Below are 21,276 nucleotides of genomic sequence, written 5' to 3' on the forward strand. Positions count from 1 at the left end.
CCCCAACATTCAATCTCTTCATTAGTAGGAGTGTGACAAAAGAACAATGGCTTTTTGGGGAGTACTTCAGACCTATTGTGTCTCTAGAAAAGTAAATTTACTCAGAAATGGCGTGTTTTAATATTTTTCACTTGGATTGAAAAAAAATAACAATTATGCGAAGGTTGGGACATAAAATGTCCTCCATTCTCGAACAGCCTATTCTGAAAGAAACTTTTCCATTGCAGCGACTGAATCTATTGGCTGCAGTGAAGTTATCTTATGAGTGGCTACAGTAAAAGGACAAAAGTATAAATGATGCAAGTGTTTGATTAAGACTTCAAGATCTCATGTGTTGGCTCTGTCCAAAGTTCCTTTTAACACCGGTGCCCTAAAATCAGTCATTGATCTGTCCCGATAACAAATATATGAATAAATAAAACTGGTTAAGATGACATTTGCCTTTTATTTGGATGCAAGACTTTCAGACACAATATATTTTAAAGACAATATATTTTACATTGGGTAGGGTGAAGGATAGACTTGATCCAGAGAAGTGCACATAACATTTAGGTACATTGACCCAAAAAGCATATGATTAAAATGTAAATTGCTTTTACATTTGTGATAGTGAAATAAATTGACTTTTTTTCCACAAAAATATTCAAGATTATTTGGGGGATAACTTGGAAGGGTGATTTCAAGGAAACCAATCTCCATCTCAAGGCTTCATCAATCCAGTTGGCTACTATACTGATCTCCCTCTCAATTGTATGGCTACATTGAAAAGGATGAAAATGAAACTGGAAGTGCGTAATTATTAATGTTAAAAGATGTTTGGACATAAGGAAGTTTACAACACATAGCATAACATGAATTGTAAGTTACAGTAGATGTATTTACAATGAGTGTTTTAGCATGTCTGTTATTGTACCACCCCTCTGCTGTGGACTTTGATCAAAGTGCCTTGATACCAGAATGATGAAGTCTTGTGAGCATAACGCACAAATTTGTTAATCATAAATTCACATTCCATTACTTCCTTTCACTCAGGTGTAAGAGTTTAGTGTTACAAACGTATACTATATATAGGAGTCATCTTGTGGCCATACAAAACAATACAACATGGATGTGCTGTCTTAGTGTGACAAGGTAACAAGGTACATAATAAGAATATCCATCCATTTTCAACGCCACTTATCCTTGTCAGGATCGTGGGGTGCTGGAGCATATCTAATGAGATTATCCATCTATATTCTCATTTTCTGTACTTCCATCTAGCATGGTCGCCAGTAATTTACATGAAAATAAGATCATTCAAACCCAAATCTGTGTTGTTACACCTTTTATATTGATCATTCCCACCTACTTTACAACCCCCTGCCCATACTAGTTCTGGAGGATTGTCCAGAACATTCAGTCCCTCTCTGTCCAAATTCTTGATGTTCTGTAGTCTGCACTGAGGGTTGAGATGGTGGGGAAGGTGGAGGATAGGAAGGAGGGGGGATAGTAAGATGAGGGAGGGATGGCAGAGCAGGCCTAGGAGAAGTTGGAAGAGGTGGTGGGGTGGCCAAGGTTTCAGAAGAGCAGTGATGGGAGGTGCGTGCCCGGGAGGTTGCAGGTGAGGCGTGTGCGCTCCTAATACGTAGTGGTTCAGATGGGCAGTCACTGATTTGCTCCAGCAATGATGGCATGTCTCCCTCAATCTTCTCCAGTACTGCCACCATTTGCTTTTCAATCTGCTCAATCACACTGTCCATTTGCCAGTCGCTTGTCGTTCTGCTTCCCACTCCCTGATGCAACCCAGTCCCATACATCCCAACACTTCTTCCACTTCCATACAAGGTGGAATATGGACTCCCATAGACTCCTGTCATTCCCATGCCTATGGTCCCAATGTCTCTATTGTACGGTGTGGCGTGCCGGCCCAGACTAGCAGAGCTCCCAATTGCATAGCATCCCTGACCTGCTGTAGGACCTTCTTTGGCAATATTAAATTCTGCACTGTAACGGTCAGTTTTCTTGGCGTCCCTGTCCCTCCTCAACACGGGACTGGTTTCACCCCTTAACCTAACACCTAGACTTACATCAGCCCCAACAGTGGGTGCAATTGCCTGAGTGACCGATGCTCCTACTGAACTCTCTGCCACCGCCTCAGGCAGTTGTGTCTGACACCAGCTTCCATCATTTTTATCCTTCGGTGTGGCATTTGCAGTGGCTGCGGGTGGAGGGCTGTGAAGTGTTGCAGTCATCTTGTGCTTGTTGCTGGCATCTGGGGAGGTGCATGTCTGTTTTTTGTCAGGATGGGAACCTGAAACGCTGTGTGTTAGCTTTGTGCATTCAGTGGTCTTAGTAGGTTTTATTTTGGATTCTTTGCTTTCATTCAAATTGGGAACTGTTATGTTGGTTTGACCATCTGTCACTTTCTTTGTACCAGGCTTATCAGGGGGTGTGGATGCGCCAACTTTAATATTCACCTCTACAGCCTGCTGGTTTTCAATCTCCCGGTCAACGTTCGCTGGCCTATTTTCAACCATGACCTCTAATGGCACACCTCCGGTAATAACCCCGCCTTCTATAACCCTGGGGACCTCCTCATTACTTGTCACTTCAGACATTTTTCCTTTAACATCCCCTTCTTCACCACTCAGTACCTCAGTTGAACTGTCCATAACTGACTCAGAGTTCTTCAGACGTTGCATGAAGGTGGTGACACGGATTGCTTTCTGCAAGACAGGGAATGTAATAAGTATAGAATGATAACAGAAAATTATTTATTTATTACATAATAGCTCATCATTACTTGTGTCCCAACAAAACTTTAAAACTTTGTTATGATATTGTTATTAAACTACAAAAAGACATAAGTATTGTGCATCTGACATCTGAGTTTATCAAGGCACAATCATACTAAGCGCTTGGATGATTCCTGTGAAGTGAATTGTGCACATATTTACTTCCAGTTGGATTTAATACAATGTACACTGGTGTGAATCAATCTTTAGACTCAATCTCCCTATATTCCTCACTGCTTACTTGATAATTCCCTTGACTATAAACAATGAAGGAATATGGAAAAATACATGATCTTAAAGATGTTTCTACACCAGGGGAGTGATTATCTGGAAGTCAAAGCTACTCTAACACAGATATGATGTTCATATGAAAGCAGCTTTCAGTTTATTAGCGCAAATGAACATTGAGGTGCAGTGTGGATTTTGATAGAGGGAAAGACAGGGGGCCTTGAACATTAAATTATTACACTTGAATGGTCCACAGTGGTTTGTAGCCACTACATCCTTTCCATTTTATTCTCCTTATCAACACTAACTTTAAAATTACTTAAACATCCTAAATCCCTGTTCTTTATCATTTTATTCTTTAGAACAAATTCATTTCATGGGCTAGTGCAAATGAGGAGTAGGAAAGGAGCAGAGAAAGCCACGTTGAACTTTTGACTGTGAAAAGGAAAAGTGGGACAGGTGATCTCCTCTGGGACAGGCAGAGTGAAAGTGCATGGACAGAGCTCATGAGGAGACCGTCACCAGTCAAGATATGATCAACACATCTCGCGGCTGACTGCCTTTTTCCCCTTGTATAAACATACCCATAAAATAGTCAATTCAAATGCATGTTCAGCCACAGAGAGATGCTTTTTCACTGAATCATGCCAGACTGAATGTGCAGTTCCACCCACGCTCTGTCCTTCAATTCTCTATCATAATAATCTACAATACCTTCAACTCCTGGGAATTGTACAGAGAAAAAGAGAAGAAGTTTATAACTGTTACTTGTGCTTTTATGTGAGCAATATTACCTTTTTATGTTTCCTTTGCGTTCTCCTTTACGTTATTATTGTCACATTAGGATACAGTATATTAGTTTTGCTCTACTATTTTCAAGGGATGGACCAATATGACCCTGTACATCTGTGTTTATACTTGGACTTAATAATAAATTGCTTCAATTTACCGGCCTGATATACCAGTGTCTACAAGTCCTTTTGTATCTTGCAAATGTAAGTACTACTAGCCCCCCCCCCTCATTAGTGCATCAAACATTATTACTAAGAAATAACTTCCAGTACGCTACTTATGGTCTTTAAACCACCAATCTTTTATTTTCTTTTTCTTTGAAACTAAGCTATGTCTATTATCTTACTATGTAAGCTATGACTATTATCTCACTGTATCATGATATTTTGTAATATGATTGAGAATGAATAAGAATCTTGACAGCCTACCCGCCATTTGGCCTTTGCAAAGTTCTTCTCAAACTGGGCACAGACACCATCCTTTAGGTTTTTCTCTGATGCGCCATTCCCTGCGATCCTGACAGAAGAGCACTCAGAACATGAGACCAAGCCCGAGACTGCGTCCAAATACATTTGCACTTATGAGACAATGTGACGATGTAAACATCAATACCATTCATGCCAAAGTGCTTCTTGTGCTGTGATTCTCAGCATCTGGTCCACCTCCATGAGTCGACAGACAAGCTCTTTCGCTGTAAGTGTCAATGCAACAAAAGTCAATTTTTTGATGAAGGGATGAAATTATTTAGTTTATAACCGTGATAGAATTTCCAAGTTACATTTATTGTAGTTACATTACTCTCACAAAAATGTAGTAACCGTGCTGCTTTTCTTTTTAATGTAAATTATGGTCTTACACGTTTTCCTGCCCCCACCCCCATTATTTGATACGTGTCTTTTAATGCCCCCACCCCACCCCCATTCATCTTTTGGGATATCACTCATTTTGTATTTTGTACCCTGTCCAACCAAGGAAGATTTTAGCCACACATACTTTTACTTTTCTTTTTTTTGTTTTTTTAATATAATCATAATATTTCAATCAATATTTTCGCCTCTATAGGTTCCTCAGCATTTCCTAGTAAGTTTGAGTATGTTGATATCCCAGTCGGTCCATTTTGTTGATACATTGGCCATATTTCATATTTTAGAAGCACTTTAGTTTAATTACTTCCTCTTTTATATTGCTTGTACAACACTGCCACCTCTCAGATTCAATGTAAGAGAAGAGATTAATATGTTTGTACCCCAACTTTAAAAAAAAAAAAAAAAAAAAAAAAAAATTAAGCAATGTTCCATTTTCGTGGTAATCACGGTGACGGAAACTATGATAATATAATATGCCTATACGTTTAAATCTATAGAACAGTATTTGTTGCCATCTTGTGGTAAAATTGTATACCTGCAGGGGAGATGTCGTCCCAGTATGGGGAATCAAACTCAAAGTCCCCAGCAACAATACGACAGAAAATTATGCGATTATGTAGATCCGTGTTCTCCTCTTCCGTCTCATCATAAAAAGGAGGGTTACCCGATAAACTGCAAGACAACAAAACAAAAATTGCGACAATCTAATTATTACTAGTAAATTTAATAGGCTTACCAGGAGAACCGATTTTCTTTTCATAAAGTATACAACTGCTCTTAAATTTGGAATTCTGTGTTGCATAAAAAAGTTCCATATTACCTCAGAGACAAGATGCAAAACAATCAAAACAAAACAACGACAACCAGATCCAAAATGATTCATCACCTGACATAAAAAGCTATGATGTAAGATATTTATTAGAACATAAAATGAAGACTTACAGTATGAACATAATGACACCCACGGCCCAGCAATCCACAGGTCGACCATATCGATGCCGAGCCACTACTTCAGGTGCTGAGGGATAGTGCAGAAAAAGTTTGATTGGAATTGCTATGGTGTTCATCCCATCATGCTCATAATTCTATTCATCCCATCGTTTATCTGTTCGTGTTTTACTTTTTTAATTTTGCCAAGTACAGTACAGTACAGTAAATGTGCAGGCAGGATTGCTTTTTGCTCAGCTCATCCTGAAATTGGGGAAAATATGACAATTACAAAGTTTTCATGTGGTGTGACAACGTTTGAGCACCCCTGAAAATTTTCTAGATTGTCTTATAAAAATCGTCAGTTGTATGGATAAGCATTCATTCATCTTCCAAGCCGCTTGTCCTCACAAGGGCCTCGGGGGTGCTGGAGCCTATCCCAGCTAACTATGGGGGGTAGGCAGGGTACACCCTGAATTAGTTGCCAGCTAATTGCAGGGCACAAGGAGATGAACAACTATTCGCACACCACTCACACCTACACTCAAAAAATTTATTTTTTTATTATTATTTATTTAATATTTTAATTGTTAATTAGGTGTTTTTCATTGTATATACACATTAGTTTTGTGTTTTTACTCATTACTGAATCCATTGTTGTATTCATCATGTAAGAGCGTCAATTAAAAATACTTATGAATAAGCATTGCTTAATATATACGTAACGTGATTATAACTTTTAAATACGTGTTTTTCACTGTATATACACATTAGCTTTGTGTTTTTACACATTACTGAATCAATTGCTGTATTAATTATGTAAGAGAGTCCATTAAAACACTTATGAATAGGCATTGTTTAATATATGTAACGTGATTAAATTAGATAAAATTAAATTTTAAATAGGTGTTTTTCTTTGTATCTAAATCTTAGCTATGTGTTTTTACAAATTACTGAACCCATTGTTGTATTTATCATGTAAGAGAGTCAATTAAAACAATTATGAAAAAGCATTGCTTAATATATACGTAACGTGATTGCAAGAATGATATGGCTTTTGTCCCTCTGAGTTGGCCGTACACAGTAAAATCTGTGGAGTTGATTTTTTGGTATAAATTATTTTTGAATTGGTTAGTGTTGATTTAGGTGTTGTTTTAACACTAGCAGTGTTAAGATCGCTCTTGGCACGATTTCAATTAAGTGAGTATAACACAGACACCCCTGGCATAGTTAAATGTACTAGCAGAGTTAATCAGCCACACCCAGTTTAAGTGCATGTGTCAGAAAACAAAGCAGGTGCAAAGACTTGTGGGTGAAGTGACACCACCACTGTAAGTAGTGTTGTCTATAAATTGCTTGTTCGGTTGATGAAACATGAAAGTGAGTGTGTCTTCTATGCTTACTTAAGGGATGCATGGTCCCTCTGTCACCTCCTACAAGTGTAACAGTAGCCCACTTTCTGTACTAGGGTCCACCTCACATCCAGAATAGTAACAACATCACAATGAATATTTAAAATCGTCACGTCCATTTTAGGAAAACAAAAGGTGGTTATACATTTTGCATGTAAAAGGTTTGAATAGAAATTGCTTAACTTGTTCAAGTAGTTTATTAAGTATTACTTAAATAATTTAGGCATTTTCCATTTTACTACATAACTTAATAGTTACTTAAAACAGTTGAATGAAACCACTTGAAATAAGGTTCTTGCATAGATACCATGTTTCATTTTTTTTAGTGTAGAGTCAATATGGAGTGTTCAATGACCCTATGATGCATGTTTAGGGGATGGAAATTGGAGTAACCATGCAGGGAGGGGGAGAACATATGAACTCCACATAGGAAGCCAGGAGCCCGGGATTAAATCCTTAATCTCAAAACTGTGAGACTCTTCTACTGTGCTGCCAATGGATAGCAATTTCAGTTAAGTGTATAGCAGACAAACACAGTAACATTTGAGGAGTGAAAAAAGTATGTAGGATTGTGCCTTAATTTATGCACCTTGCTTTTTTAAACTTATTGTACTTTCCTTAACTCCTACAAACTTTTTTCATGTCTCAAATAATACTGTGTTTGTCTGTTGTATGATATTTTTAACTGAAATTGCTGATCGGTACAACCAATTATTTGTAATGGAACACCTTGAAAATTATCAGGTGTGCCCAAACCTTTTCATACCATTGTACGTACGTTCCAATTTTATTATTATTCATCCTAGTTAGTGATCAAATCTTACCCAGGTATTCTGGTGTTCCACAAGGCTCAGTGATTGGCCCATTCTCAAATCTAGAAAGGTAGAAATCTCGCAGAACTACTTTGTTGTGGTTGTTCTCAGTGTAGTACATTAGGTTTTCCAGCTAACCAAAGGGAAAGGACGAAAAGAATGTCACATATTTATGTCAAATTATAAAACAACCTGTAAAGAGAACATTACAACAAGAAAACAGAACATACAGCACAATCTGAATGTGGAAATGAAGACAGAGATTGGCTAATTCCCTCTCTACTTAAATATCAAATGATATCTTTTTAAAGGTCCTTGTCATCTTGTCACATTGTGGAGATTTGTATAGTTTAGCAAAGATGCAAAAAGGAAATGCCTTGGCCTTCTGAGCACTCAAAATGCCAATTGTTAAGGAAATATGCCTGCACTAAAAATTACGTAAATACAGTAGATACAACTAACTGAGAATGATGGTGAAAGGGGCATATTAAGCGAATAGACCCCATTAAAATCCTGAATGCAATAGCATGGTTATACTTTCAAACCTAGATTATTTATTTTCATTATCTATATGGTGAGCAATGATCTTACTACATACCAAGCAATTTCTGAAAGAACCAAATAATAAATGAATACAAATATGTTACAAAATTATAAGTACTATATAATTGCGCAATATGGAGCGATGCAACGTAACCTGGAATGTTGATGATGTACTAAATTTAATTGATTAATAATGAGATTTCTGATCAATCTTTCTGTGTAACATCCTTTTACATAAATATGCCATATTAAGACAGGAACACCATCTTCGAATCGGGTGCATTTTATTTGTGTATATTTTCTTAATTTTATTGGATTTGGATGGGGCTCATGGTCCGATGCACTCTAACGTGTGGAATTTTGATAATCTAACTTTTAACTACTGTAAGTAAACACACTAAATTCAACATAATCTATTTGAAACCCAAAGGAAAAGTCCATCTTTAACCACAAGAAGACATGGGTGGCCAGAAGTACACTAGACCACTTGATCATGAAGGCAAAAGAGCTGAAAGAGTGAGAAATGGCAGAATATAAGTGTACCTTCAGATTCCGGTGGACTATGTTGAGGGAGTGCAAATATGCCACAGCCTCCAGGACCTGTCTGATGACATTGGAGGCATCTCTTTCTGTGTAGTTGCCTTGATCCTGAATCCAGTCGAAGACATCCCCCCCTGTGGCTCTGTTGCAAACACATGCACAAGTGAGGAAAGCATTCTATTGGTGGGTCAAGATGTGGGTTGGGGTTTGGAACCGGCACCCCCATGCACAATGACTGCTTACCTTGAGTTATGCAGTAGCCAATGAAAATGCTTTTTATCTATATACCATTTTTTATGGGATGTTGTCAATTAATTTCCATTGCTTTTTGTTGCCTTTAAAAATGGGGATATGTGATGCATTGAATATGTTTAGTTTAAGTTAATTTACAGTCTCTTCCCAGGGTTTGAAATGCAAAGAAAGAATACTGAATAAATTTTTTTTAAAAATACAACAAATAACTATTATCTCTGTTAGCCTCGTGAGGATAAACAGTACATATAATGATGGATGGCTAGACATTATGAATAAATAAATACAAGGGAAGCAACTTAGTCAACAGGGTTGTTTGTGTTTAAACTGCCCGACTGACAGAAGCCAAGACCAAAGCCACCTGGGTAAAATAGGTCCTGAACTGCCACCGGAGGAGAGGAGAAACTTGTTTTGAGCCACATGTTGCAATGCGATAAATTGATTTTAGCATAGTAGAAAATCCTGCATTTGCTTCTTTTTATGTCTTATAGAAAGACAATCTGCCTCTACGAGCCCCAAGGTAGCACTGGGAACAATTAAAAAAAGCTGGGAGTTTTGGTCATTACGTATCTTTGGAAATAATATAAATGATAGTTAAGGCAGTTGTGCCTCATGCAAAGCACTAGCTGGCTGCAAAGCGTGCTAAAAACGACTGCAATAAGCCAGTCGGTCCATCTGCATTCACCCAGTTCAAACAAAATGCCTTTCCCACACATCTGCAGTTATTGCATGACAAGAAATTGCTAACATACCTTTTGGTGACTGCACTAAGCTTATCGATCCTCTAAAGGTAAAGCATAGCTTCAGGGGCAATGAGTAATGTACAGTGTTAGAGGGGGCAAATATCTAATCAAATCTCACACATCTCTCTTGTTGAGGTGCTACACCAGAGAACATAGTATTAACAGCATACATTCTGTTCAACCGCTTGAGGTAATGGAGTTCTATGTCTGTTACATGAATGTTCTGGTCTCATTTAATTAAGACATAGTACATAGTATACTACCTAGCTACAGTGCCGAAGAGAATATTTTGTCAGAAAGCATTAATGCCATTTTTAAATGAATGGGGATTCTATTTATTAATGAGGGAAAAAACACTATCGTGTTATAAAATAAATTGCATCCCCGACTTACAGTATGTTCATCATTACCTGGAAAATATGCTGTGATTGACGGAACCATGAATTCTGTTCTTTGCCAGAAAACTCTATAGGCGAACGTTCAACCATCAGTTCACCTTAAGCCAATGCGCACACGCATTCTGCGTCAGGACAACGAAGTACTTTGCATGCATACACATTCAAAAAAGGGCAACAATGGAGTAACTCACAGTTCCTGGATGATGTAGTATTCTTTCCGGGTCTCAAATGTATCTATAAGCTGAAGGATGTTTGGATGATTGACCCTAAAAAAATAATAAAATGAGTCAGACTAGTTTGAAGTATGTGAACCCAGATTTCCTAACCATACTGTATCAGTGTAGGGAGAAATTATTTCACATTGTCAAGACGCAGTGTTTCCCCAACCTAAATTGAGTAAAGGAACATAGAGTATTTGATTTGCTTGACCTACACGAAACATGCAGACCCCCTAGGTCATCTGGAACTAGTTTGTTTTGTGCTCCAAGAACAAGAACAAAGCAGCGTGAGGTGGTATTTAGTTAACATGCTCCTCTCTGCTAAAACAAATTACCTCAAGATCTGAGGTGTTTTTAAATGGTTAGTTAATGGTTAAGTCAGGGCTAAAAACATTATTTTTAACTGCTGGATGTTCACATTCACAATTACCCCTACTGTTTAAATACCCAATCGTATGCTTTTTGCTTTTTATCCATTTATTTAACAGTGATTTTGTCACATTCGAATACTGGTCATTGTTCTCATTACAGAGTGTGGGCGGTGTTCCCTGGACGCAGGTGCATCCAATTCTCGTCAGTGGCGTATTTAAACGTAGGCAACCCAAGAAAGGGTTGCCGTGATATTGCCTTGCTGGTCGCCATCGTATGTTTTTGTACTCTCGAGCTTGTTATTCGCATTTAGCTAGTTTCGCCTCTGCCTTGGTTTGTTTGTCTGCCGCCCTCATTTAGAATCAATCCTCTACCTTGTGCAGGTATTTGAGTGTATTTGTAACTTTTGCCACTTGGTTTACCCTTGGGCATAGACTTCATAATGATATTGACGGGTCACCTTCGTCATACACTGCGCCACGCCTTCATTTAGGGGGCCTGCCCACATCAAGAAGAGTTATTCTCAAACACACGCACACAGCGATCTAACGCCGGATTTAGGTTGAAAAAGTACAAAAGCTGTACCGCATGCAAACAGGAAGGATTGTCTCAGGAGTGATTTGTTCGAGGATACCAGGTAATTATTATATTTTTTGTACCATGCATGCATTTTGAAACCTGAAAAAAAAAGAATAAAGAATTCAGGAATTTAAGCATTTATTCACAAGAATTTTCAACGGAAAAAGCTTTTTGTGGTGATAAGGCAGCGCTATGGTGGCTTAAAGATTAGCAGCACATTCGACATATTTACGTAAAATAAATGTTAACTGCCCGGTTCTTTGCTCTTTTAACAAAGAATCGAGACTGTTTTATGTCCATATACAGTATATCTATAAAGAATATGGGATTTAAGCATTTATTCACAGGAATTTTCAACGGAAAAAGCTCTCTGTGGTTATAAGGCGGCGCTATAGTGGCTTAAAGACTAGCAGCACATTCGACATATTTATGTAAAATTAACGCTAACTGCCCAGTTTTTTGTTGTTGTTGCTTTTAACCAAGAATTGAGACTGTTTTATGTCCAGATCTATAACGAATTCAGGGATTTAAGCATTTACTCACAAGAATTTTCAACCAAACAGCTCTTTGTCTGTGTTTTCACTCGGTCAGCTTTGACGGAGATAAGCCCCCTAGTCATCGGCCCTGCGCCCCATGAATATCAATATGAAGTTCAGGCCGTGGGTTAGTTGTAGTGATCTCTTTTGACCTGTTGTCACAGACCCTTTTTGTTATCTCTTTTTTGCGATAGCGTGTTTTTTTTGTATTCAATGAACCTTTTTAAGGCCTCTTTTGTTGCCTGTTTTGAGGTCCAACCTTAGCAACAGGTTTTTTTGTTTGTTTTGTTTTTGTAATGGATCATCATTTGCGGGCCCAATGATTCTGTTGTATCGATGGCAGGGTAATTGGATTGTCTGCAATATAAAAGGAGAGCATCTAATTACTTTATTGTTATAGGTCCTATTTTTGTAGCTGCTGCTGCTATGTGCCATAATTTCAATAAATAAATGCATTTTAATTTTTGCACCACTGCAGACCTCCCTGCACCTTTTGGGGGAATTTGGCAGTTCAAATCGGGGTTCGAGTTTGTCAATTATGTGACAGAAAGGTTTACACTGTACCTCATGGATAGAAAATTATGTAATAGAAGGGTTTACAATGTAAACAAATCAGAAAATTTGTCACGTAGATGGTCCACCATTTGGTGAATCTGGTTGAGTTCTGGTTGAATGGATGTCAGATACATTTCTGTCAGGCCGAGATGACGAGGCCGACTCAGCTGTGGAGTTCAGGCAAAAAAACTATTTACAAAAAACAAAGGTTCTTCCGCTTGCATGCACGACTGAAAAAAAAATCAAATGCAAAGCGCTCCAAGAGGAGGAAAAAAAACAAACCAAAGAAAGAAGATATGCATTACATGGGTTGGAAAACACTTTGGCACACGACAATAAAAAAAGGAACTGACACGACACACCCCACCATGAAGTGACAATTTCATCCATTACCGAGTACAGTAGCACAAATTGCTCTTTCAAATTCACCTTTCTGTGTGTTTCTAGCAATTTACCAATGCTGGTGTCCTGGCATTGCATAAAAATACTTCAGTAAGACGATTTGCACTGGGCACAAAAATAGAGCCGTGTATGTCTCTGGCATAAATAGATAGTAAATCATTTTTAGAGCAAGTGAAATTTGATCATTTATTGAATGCACACTACTGTGCCATAGCACAGTGGTTGAGGAAACACTGCTGTACAGGACAATTTAGTGCTGATTATTAAAAAAATAAAGGTGTATTCTATGAAAAATGTTGCAATCTCTCTTTCTGCTTTCCTAATCCTCAATCATACTTCCTTCTGTCCAAAGACTGCGTACAATTTCAGGATCATGATCTCGTTCTTGGCAGCCTTGCGGACTTTCCTGCCATCTTTTTTGAGAAATTTCTTGCAGACAAACACTTTGTTTGTTTGTCTGTCCTTTGCCAGGCACAGCTCACAGAACTCCTTCCTATTCCACAAAAACGAGACAGGACGAACAGTATTGCATCAACGGCATTATTACAAGTAACATTTTGAATCCTATTAAATCTTTATTCATATACCATAGATTTGAGGTCTGAAATACATTGAGAAGCTGCTAAATGAAAAGAAAATGGGACGCAGGACATCTGGTAGCAGTGTTCGTCTAATTATTTTTTTTTCTAAATCTCTCTCCTGACACATTCATTAAATACTTCTTTAAAAAAAGACCACAAATATTGTCCTCATCATGTGATGAAGTGCACTTAAAATTGGGCTTCTATGTGTTATATAAAAGATCCGCACAAATCTCTGAGGCCAGATGCCGATGTTGCCATATGGCCTATGTGTGTGTATGTGAGAGCGTGTATGAGACCGCAATGTGTCAAGAAAAGGTTTGCAGAAGGGGGAAAAACAGCAGTGATTTTCACGCCACATATGTGAGCAAAAATATTCAATTGTTTAGCTAACTTTCAAAAATTACTCTTAAATTGGCTACTTGCAGGCATCACACTACCAGCTTCAATCCTTCTGAATAAATGATTTGATTCTCAAGCCAAAAAATTGGAGTGCTTGACATAATTCCTTTTTATGCATAGTGTCTATATGCCTGAGAATGTCAATGAATTATACATTGCAGAAGAGGTCAGACACAAAATGCAATTTATGGTACTTACGCTCGGAGAACCTGACCAATCTCATATTTGTCTGTCACATCAGATATACTGTCATAAGTCTGCCCATCTCGCAAAGCAAGGCACCCAAATGGCATGACGGCATTCACCTAACAAATGCAGAAAGCAAACATAAATATGGGAAACATAAATAATTTGTCCAATAATTTCAGTAAAAATAATTAAGGACATTTCAGAAATACATATTAAATGAAAAGGGGCAGAACTAATTAAGTGAAGGTCAACCTCTAAACAAAATGGCATACATAAGCTTCTGGTTGCATGCCAGCTTGTCAACAGACACGCAGCGACCCACCAAACGTTTCCTCACGCTGCTGAATCTGTTGGTTATTTGCAACATCTATCAAGTTTAAATGAATCTTTATTCATAAAGGTCAACGTCCCTCTGTGCCTAGAGCGACTGTGGAAATGAGCAACATTGACTGCAGTTGAAAGAATGTCTTAATTCATCTATAAAGTTGTGTTAGAAGGTAATTTCATTTTAGGACCATTGGGTTGGATGAATTTATATTTGACTTTTCACACACACACCTACATGCGCAGGCACGAATGCACACAGACACACATGCACGGACGCACACAGATACACTGTAAAGCTTGCTTGTCAATTCCAAAATAAGAGCGCCCAAACACCCAGGTAAGAGAAGTACTGGTAGTGAATCAGCAATCAATAGTGTGCACCTTCTCCCAGTCCTTTGCCCACCCACGTCCTAGACGCTCCCTGAAATCTAATACCATACCTTCAAATGCATGTTCCTGTTCTACCGAAAAATTCCAACATTCATCCTCTGTACTTTCTTAATTCATTAGTACTACTCATCTACCCTTGACCTTTAAATTTAGTAGATAGTTCTGGCCACATTATTACCACCTGTCTGAAAATAAATCCATAAAAGCTGACCAAATATAAGCGATGGGGATCACCGAAGAGAGAGCATTGATGAACTGAGGTCATTAAGTAAACTAATAAGGCTGCAATGACTTCAGAATTAGGTTTTTGAAGATCAGACGACTGAGGAAGACGAGAGCAGATAACAAATAGAGAATGGTTGGAACAAAACACAATGGAAATCCTCAAAGGTAAAGACATTTTGAGAGTGCTAATTTAGGATTATAGAACAAGTATCGATGTAATTATGGAAAATCCACACTCCCTTGTATATACTGTTACAGTTGCAAATGATCAGGCTAGAAATGCCTGAGGAGGCGGGATTTGCAAAAATTGTGTAATGCTTTCCTGGCCCTAATCTCTAATCTGTATCTCTATAATCCAGAGCACTGGGATACACTACGGGTGTATGTGTGTCTACATGTGCATTCATGAATGTGTCCGTTTGAGCGACGTACAAAGGTCAAAGCAGACATGTCACATGTGCTTATCCGAGTTTGACTTGGATGATGAATGTTTGCGTGCGCATGCGTGTCCATATGTGCGCTAGGATAATTCAGAGCAGGCAGAGAGGAGTTTAGCAGTGGATTGAAAAAGGCTGAGTATTTCGAGAAGATTATGTAAGTGCAGCAACATTCCCATGACAGTTTCCAGGATGGTCAAAGTGAAGATTGATGTAAAATGGAGTTTGTTCATTGTGATGGAATTAAAGTATGAATAGTTGAATCTGCGGGTCCTAAACGTCAGATTTTTGGTATCTATAAAGTGTAAACATAAGGAGTCAACAAGTGTGTGAACTGGTGTCCATCATTGACACAAATGTTTTTTTTTTTTTAAACCTGTCCTGTTCAGCTGTTTGACACGGAGAATGGAAGTCTAAGTGTCCGGTTGGTCTGAACAATTTTAATGTTTCACATTGAGAGTATGACATACTCATTGAGATCATTCAACATACCTCATTTATTATGACAAAGCAGCGAACAGGAAGGGGTTATGGGGGAACAGAAGAAAAGAAACAAAAGAAAAGAAAGAAAAAAAACACAAACAACAACAAGAAATACATTGAACGCCTACACTATTAATATGTTGGTACTATCGTCAGCTAGATGTATTTCCGGTTGACACCTTGTGGGGGGCCTGTTGACCAGGGAAAGAAGGGGAGGAGGGTGGGGAAGTCTCAAAGCTAAGTGATTGGAAGGGGTAGAGTGTACACAAATCAACTCTGTGATCTAGAACCCAGTAATCGTGTGAATCTCTTGTGAGTGTAAGCCCGTTGGCAACTGACCCTACGCCGCCCCACCGCCAATCCCGGGACTGGGACACCCCACCCGGGCGCGGTCAATCACATCCAGCCGCATGTGAGCCCCACCAAACACGCGACAGCCAAGCAGACTAGCTGAAATGCAGCGCGGGCGCCAACCCAGGGCCACGGCCCCCACCCAGCCAGCCCGGGGGGCAGGGAGGGCGGGGGAGGCAGGGCAGCCCAATTCTCCTCCCGCAGCCCAGCACAGGAGCCATCGTCACCCCCCCGGGATCCAGGGTGGTCCCCCGGGCCACCCGCGCTTCCATCCACCGGCCCTCAGGGGTGGGAAGAGGGGATGCACCACCAACCCCACGCCCACCCCTACAAACCGCCCGCCCACCCGGCCCACACACAGCCGCATCCCCCCAAATGGCACAGCATGCCACGGGACCCCCAGTGGCCCGCCAGGGCAGGGCAGCAGGGTCCCTCGCCGTAGCAGGTGAAATCCAGCCGATACACTGGCGTCCAGCCAGCAACCCGCGATGGAGCGCAGGGCGGATACCCAGGCATAGAGGAGAGGGGAAGGCAGAAGCAGGAGAACGCCGATGAGCCGCTGCGGGGCGACCGAGATCGGAGCCCCAACCGCCCCCCCAGCCCCGTTGCCAGCTGGCAGCCCGGGCAGAGGGGAGGCCACGCCCCGGGAGCCACGCCATACAGAAAAAGTGTGAGACCCACCTACCACCCTCTTACTGTGGCTGCCAGGATCCCGGCTGCCAGCCATTACCCAGCACCGTGATGGGATTGTGTGGGGATGGTAGTGCAATGTCTGCATTAAAATGGGAGCGCTCGGCTTGGGGCAGTGGGACCGCTGCATGGAATTACTACCCAGCTGCCTGTCCCGCCGTCCTTTGGCCGGAGCTCTCCCATGGAATATGATGTGTGTGGTGCGTTAAAAAAGGTGCAGGAATGGCGGGGCCTGCCGTGAGGAGGTAACCGTGAGCCCACATGGGAGGTGTCACCACAGTCCCGGGAGCAAGAGTGGCCGGCGCACCGCAACTCGTCATCCAAAGCGGGCCTTTTACCCCCTGTGGAAGAGACTGAGCCCATGCAACACGGCCGAGCACGTTTGATACCAGAGGAGCGACGGCGACGACAGCAAGGAGGCCGTTGTTTCTACCGCGGGGAATCGTGTCACCTCGTTGCTTCCTGTCCAGTCAAAAGAGCAAAGATAGGTAATCAAGACAATACATCAGAGCTTGCTCCTCGACCCTTTACACCAGTTAAGGTAACCTACCGTGCAACCACTACTGACTTAAAGGCTCTCATTGATTCAGGGGCAGAAGAGAATGTAATGGACTGGGGCTTGCTTGCAGACTTAGGGCTTGAGTCCGTATGCTTAGCCGAGCCTCTCGAAGCCAGAGCCCTGAATGGCGAGAAACTGTTCACCATTACACACTCTACAGAACCAGTAGAACTTTATACTTATGGTCACAAAGAACACATAATCTTCTTTCTCTTTCAGTCACCAGCCCTGATGGTTATTCTGGGCCACTCATGGCTGTGCAGGCACAGACCCCACATAGTCATGTCACTATCATCACATAGACCATACGACTGCGCCATAGACCTGATAACCTGGTTCCACCATTCCCAGGGGTGGCCTTTACTCAGTTTCCGGTCCAGAGAAAGCAGCCATGACTGAATACATAGAAACTTCGCTAAAGGCCAGGCTTATTAGTCCTTCTTCTTCCGCGGCTGGAGCTGGTTTCTTTTTGTGGCCAAGAAGGATGGGTCATTAAGGCCTTGTATTGACTATAGCCCTCTAAATGCTACTACTATCAAGAACCGATACCCATTGCCTCTTATGTTGTCCGTGTTCGATCAACTCCAACAGGCATCAATATTCACAAAGTTAGATCTTCGTAACGCATACCACCTTATTAGAATCAGGGAGGGGGCGAATGGAAAACAGGTTTTAACACACCTAGTGGTCATTATGAATACTTAGTTATGCCGTTTGGGCTCACCAATGCCCCAGCAGTCTTTCAGGCAATGATCAATGATGTATTAAGAGATTCTCTAGATCACTTTGTCTACGTGTACTTAGATTACATTCTCATTTACTCACCCGACTTTTGCACTCATAAGAAACATGTGGCAACAGTTTTGCAGCAACTGTTAGAAAATAATCTTTATGTCAAGGCCGAGAAAAGTGAATTTCGTGTCACAACCATCTCCTTCCTGGGCTTCATTGCAGCCCCTGGAAGGGTGCAGATGGACCCGTCTAAAGTGAGCGCTGTGGTTGAATGGCCCACTCCAGATAGCTGCAAGAAGTTACAGCAATTCCTTGGATTTGCAAACTTCTATAGGCGGTTTATCAGAGGCTTCAGCGCAATAGCGGCACCATTGCATGCTCTTACTTCCTCCAAGGTGTGGTTCGCCTGGACTTCAGAGGCGAAGGCCGCTTTCCAGGACCTCAAGACCCGCTTCACTACAGCGCCAATCCTGACCATGCCAGACTCCAAATGACAATTCGTAGTAGAGGTGGATGCTTCCAACGAGGGCATTGGCGCCAGCCTCTCTCAACGCGCCGAGCAAGATGGAAAGCTGCATCCCTGCGCTTTCCTGTCGTGGCAGCTGTCCAAGGCAGAGCGTAACTTTGATGTCGGCAATCGAGAGCTCCTGGCTTTCAAAGTGGCGCTGGAGGAGTGGAGGCACTGGCTTGAGGGGGCAGAGCACCCCTTCATTGTCTGGACAGATCATAAGAACCTCGAGTATCCACGCACAGCCAAACGCCTCAATTCCCGCCAGGCCAGGCTGGCACCATTTAAAATTTTTTTTTTCTTTTTCCCTTTCATGCAGGCCAGGGTCCCAGAACACCAAGGCCGACGCATTGTCACGGCTCTATGACCCTGCACCTGTTGTCAAGGCTCCCGAACCTATCCTTCCACTGACCTGTGTGGTTGGAGCGGTGACCTGGCAGATAGAAAATGAGGTCAAGCAAGCAAATGGTGAGGCTCCACCACCTAGGGGGTGTCCCGAGAATCACCTTTTCGTTCCTGTTGCCATGTGCCCCCAGGTGATTCACTGGGCCCATTCCTCGCTGCTTTCCTGTCATCCGGGAGTACGGCAAACGATGTACGCCATCTCCCGGAGGTTCTGGGGGCATGTTCAGTTTGTGCCAGAAACAAGACTTCTGCAAGATCACGAATGGGCCTCCTGCAACCGTTGCCCATCTCCACCAGGCCATGGGCAGACATATCAATGGACTTCGTCACAGGGCTCCCACTCTCCCAGGGGAACACCATCATCCTCACAGTGGTGGACCGTTTTTCCAAAATGGCCCGCTTCATTGCCTTACCTGCACTCCCTACAGCCAAAGAAACTGCAGAAATCTTGATCATCCATGTCTTAAGGGTCCATGGTTTCCCTAAAGACATCGTCTCTGACCGGGGACCGCAGTTCGTTTCCCGCTTCTGGAGGGAATTTTTTCGCCTAATCGGGGCCAAGGGCAGCCTGACCTCAGGCTACCATTCAGAGTCCAATGGGCAGATCGAACGCCTAAACCAGCAGCTGGAGACTGGCCTCTGGTGTCTCGTTTCCCAGAATCCTACAACATGGAGCAAACACCTGGTCTGGGTAGAATATGCCCATAACACGTTGCCCACATCAGCCACAGGATTTTCCCCATTCCAATGTGTTTTCAGTTTTGAGCCACCTGTCTTCGCAGCCCAGGAGCAGGAAGTGTCAGTGCCATCCGCTCATGCCATGATACGCCGGTATCGGTGTATTTGGACAGCCACCCGGCAGGTCCTTCTTCACCAAGGGGATAGGGTCAAGAATGCCGCAGACCGCAGGAGGCGTCCAGCACCTCCCTACCAACCAGGTCAGAGGGTTTGGCTCAGTGCTAAGAATCTGCCCCACAAGGTTCCATCCAAGAAGTTTATGCCGCGTTTTGTGGGCCCTTTCCCAATCTCAAAGCGGCTGTCCGTCCTCGTCTGCCTCGCTCCCTCCGGGTTCATCCCACGTTTCATGTCAGCCGAGTTAAGCCTGTTGTGGAGAGTACCTTGGTTCCGGCTGTCCCTCCTCCTCCGCCTCCAGTGGTCATTGACGGGGGTCCCACCTACAAAGTCAAGAAACTACTGGCAGTGTGCTCCAGAGGTCGGGACCGGCAGTATCTTGTGGACTGGGTGGGGTATGGTCCAGAGGAGAGGCAGTGGGTCCCGTCTCGGTTTGTCTTAGACTCCAGCCTTATCACTGACTTCCACTGAACCCATCCCGACCTGCCTGGACCGTCTGGTAGCCGGTCCTAGACGGGGGGGTTCTGTCACACCGTGTTGAGGTTCTGTCGTGTCATGGTTATTTCCTGTTTTATTTTGTAAGTCTTACCCTCCTCGTTTCAGAGCACTTGTCCTTCCTCATGTCCTCCCTAATTGCCTATTAACTCCACCTGTTCTTCATTACCTTCTGTGTGTGTATATATATCAGTCTCCCCTTTGTTTTGTGCCAGAGTGTCTTCGTCCGCTGACGTGTCACCCCAGCCTGCTATCGTCCACAGCCAAAGTCACCACGTGAATCTAGTCCTGAAGAATTTCGTAAGGCTTTTGAGTTTGTTTGCTACTTTGTTTTTTGATGTATTTTTGCCTTCCTTGTGAAGTGAATTTTTGTTGAAGAACCTGCTTTCTGATTGTGAATATTTTGTAAGCATTTCTGAGTTTGTTTGCTACTTTGTGTTTATGATAAGATTTTTGCCTCCCACAGTGGAGTGACTTTTTGTTGTGCCATATTGTAAAATAAATACATATTTGTTAAACAAGAAAACTCTGCATTTGAGTCCTGCCTCGAGTCCAGTCCTGACAATAAGAATACATTATGATTCCATTAATTCGTCCATTAATACAGCAGAGATCGACATCTACGGCCCTATTGTCGACCCAGTTCATGGATGCACACACCATGCTTATATTTTGCCATCATTTACTTCTTCATTTCAATGGTA

The 21,276-nt window shown here is 41.8% G+C and overlaps 1 protein-coding gene across 1 annotated transcript in view; it reads right to left on the reverse strand.

Annotated features, from left to right (window-relative positions):
- Window positions 1-361: 361 nt before the first annotated feature.
- The window catches only part of camkvl (CaM kinase-like vesicle-associated, like), a 72,341-nt gene continuing 51,426 nt past the window's right edge, over window positions 362-21,276 (reverse strand). The window contains exons 2-11 of the mRNA XM_057829818.1: window positions 14,128-14,234; window positions 13,308-13,439; window positions 10,479-10,553; window positions 8,898-9,036; window positions 7,824-7,944; window positions 5,603-5,678; window positions 5,196-5,332; window positions 4,407-4,485; window positions 4,223-4,310; window positions 362-2,705 (exon numbers count right to left, since the gene is read on the reverse strand). Of these exons, the coding sequence (XP_057685801.1) occupies window positions 1,350-2,705; window positions 4,223-4,310; window positions 4,407-4,485; window positions 5,196-5,332; window positions 5,603-5,678; window positions 7,824-7,944; window positions 8,898-9,036; window positions 10,479-10,553; window positions 13,308-13,439; window positions 14,128-14,234 (2,310 nt within the window). The 3' untranslated portion in view covers window positions 362-1,349. The remainder of the gene's footprint in view (window positions 2,706-4,222; window positions 4,311-4,406; window positions 4,486-5,195; window positions 5,333-5,602; window positions 5,679-7,823; window positions 7,945-8,897; window positions 9,037-10,478; window positions 10,554-13,307; window positions 13,440-14,127; window positions 14,235-21,276) is intronic.

The sequence above is a fragment of the Corythoichthys intestinalis genome, chromosome 2, assembly GCF_030265065.1.
Source record: "Corythoichthys intestinalis isolate RoL2023-P3 chromosome 2, ASM3026506v1, whole genome shotgun sequence".
NCBI classification, from domain to species: domain Eukaryota; kingdom Metazoa; phylum Chordata; class Actinopteri; order Syngnathiformes; family Syngnathidae; genus Corythoichthys; species Corythoichthys intestinalis.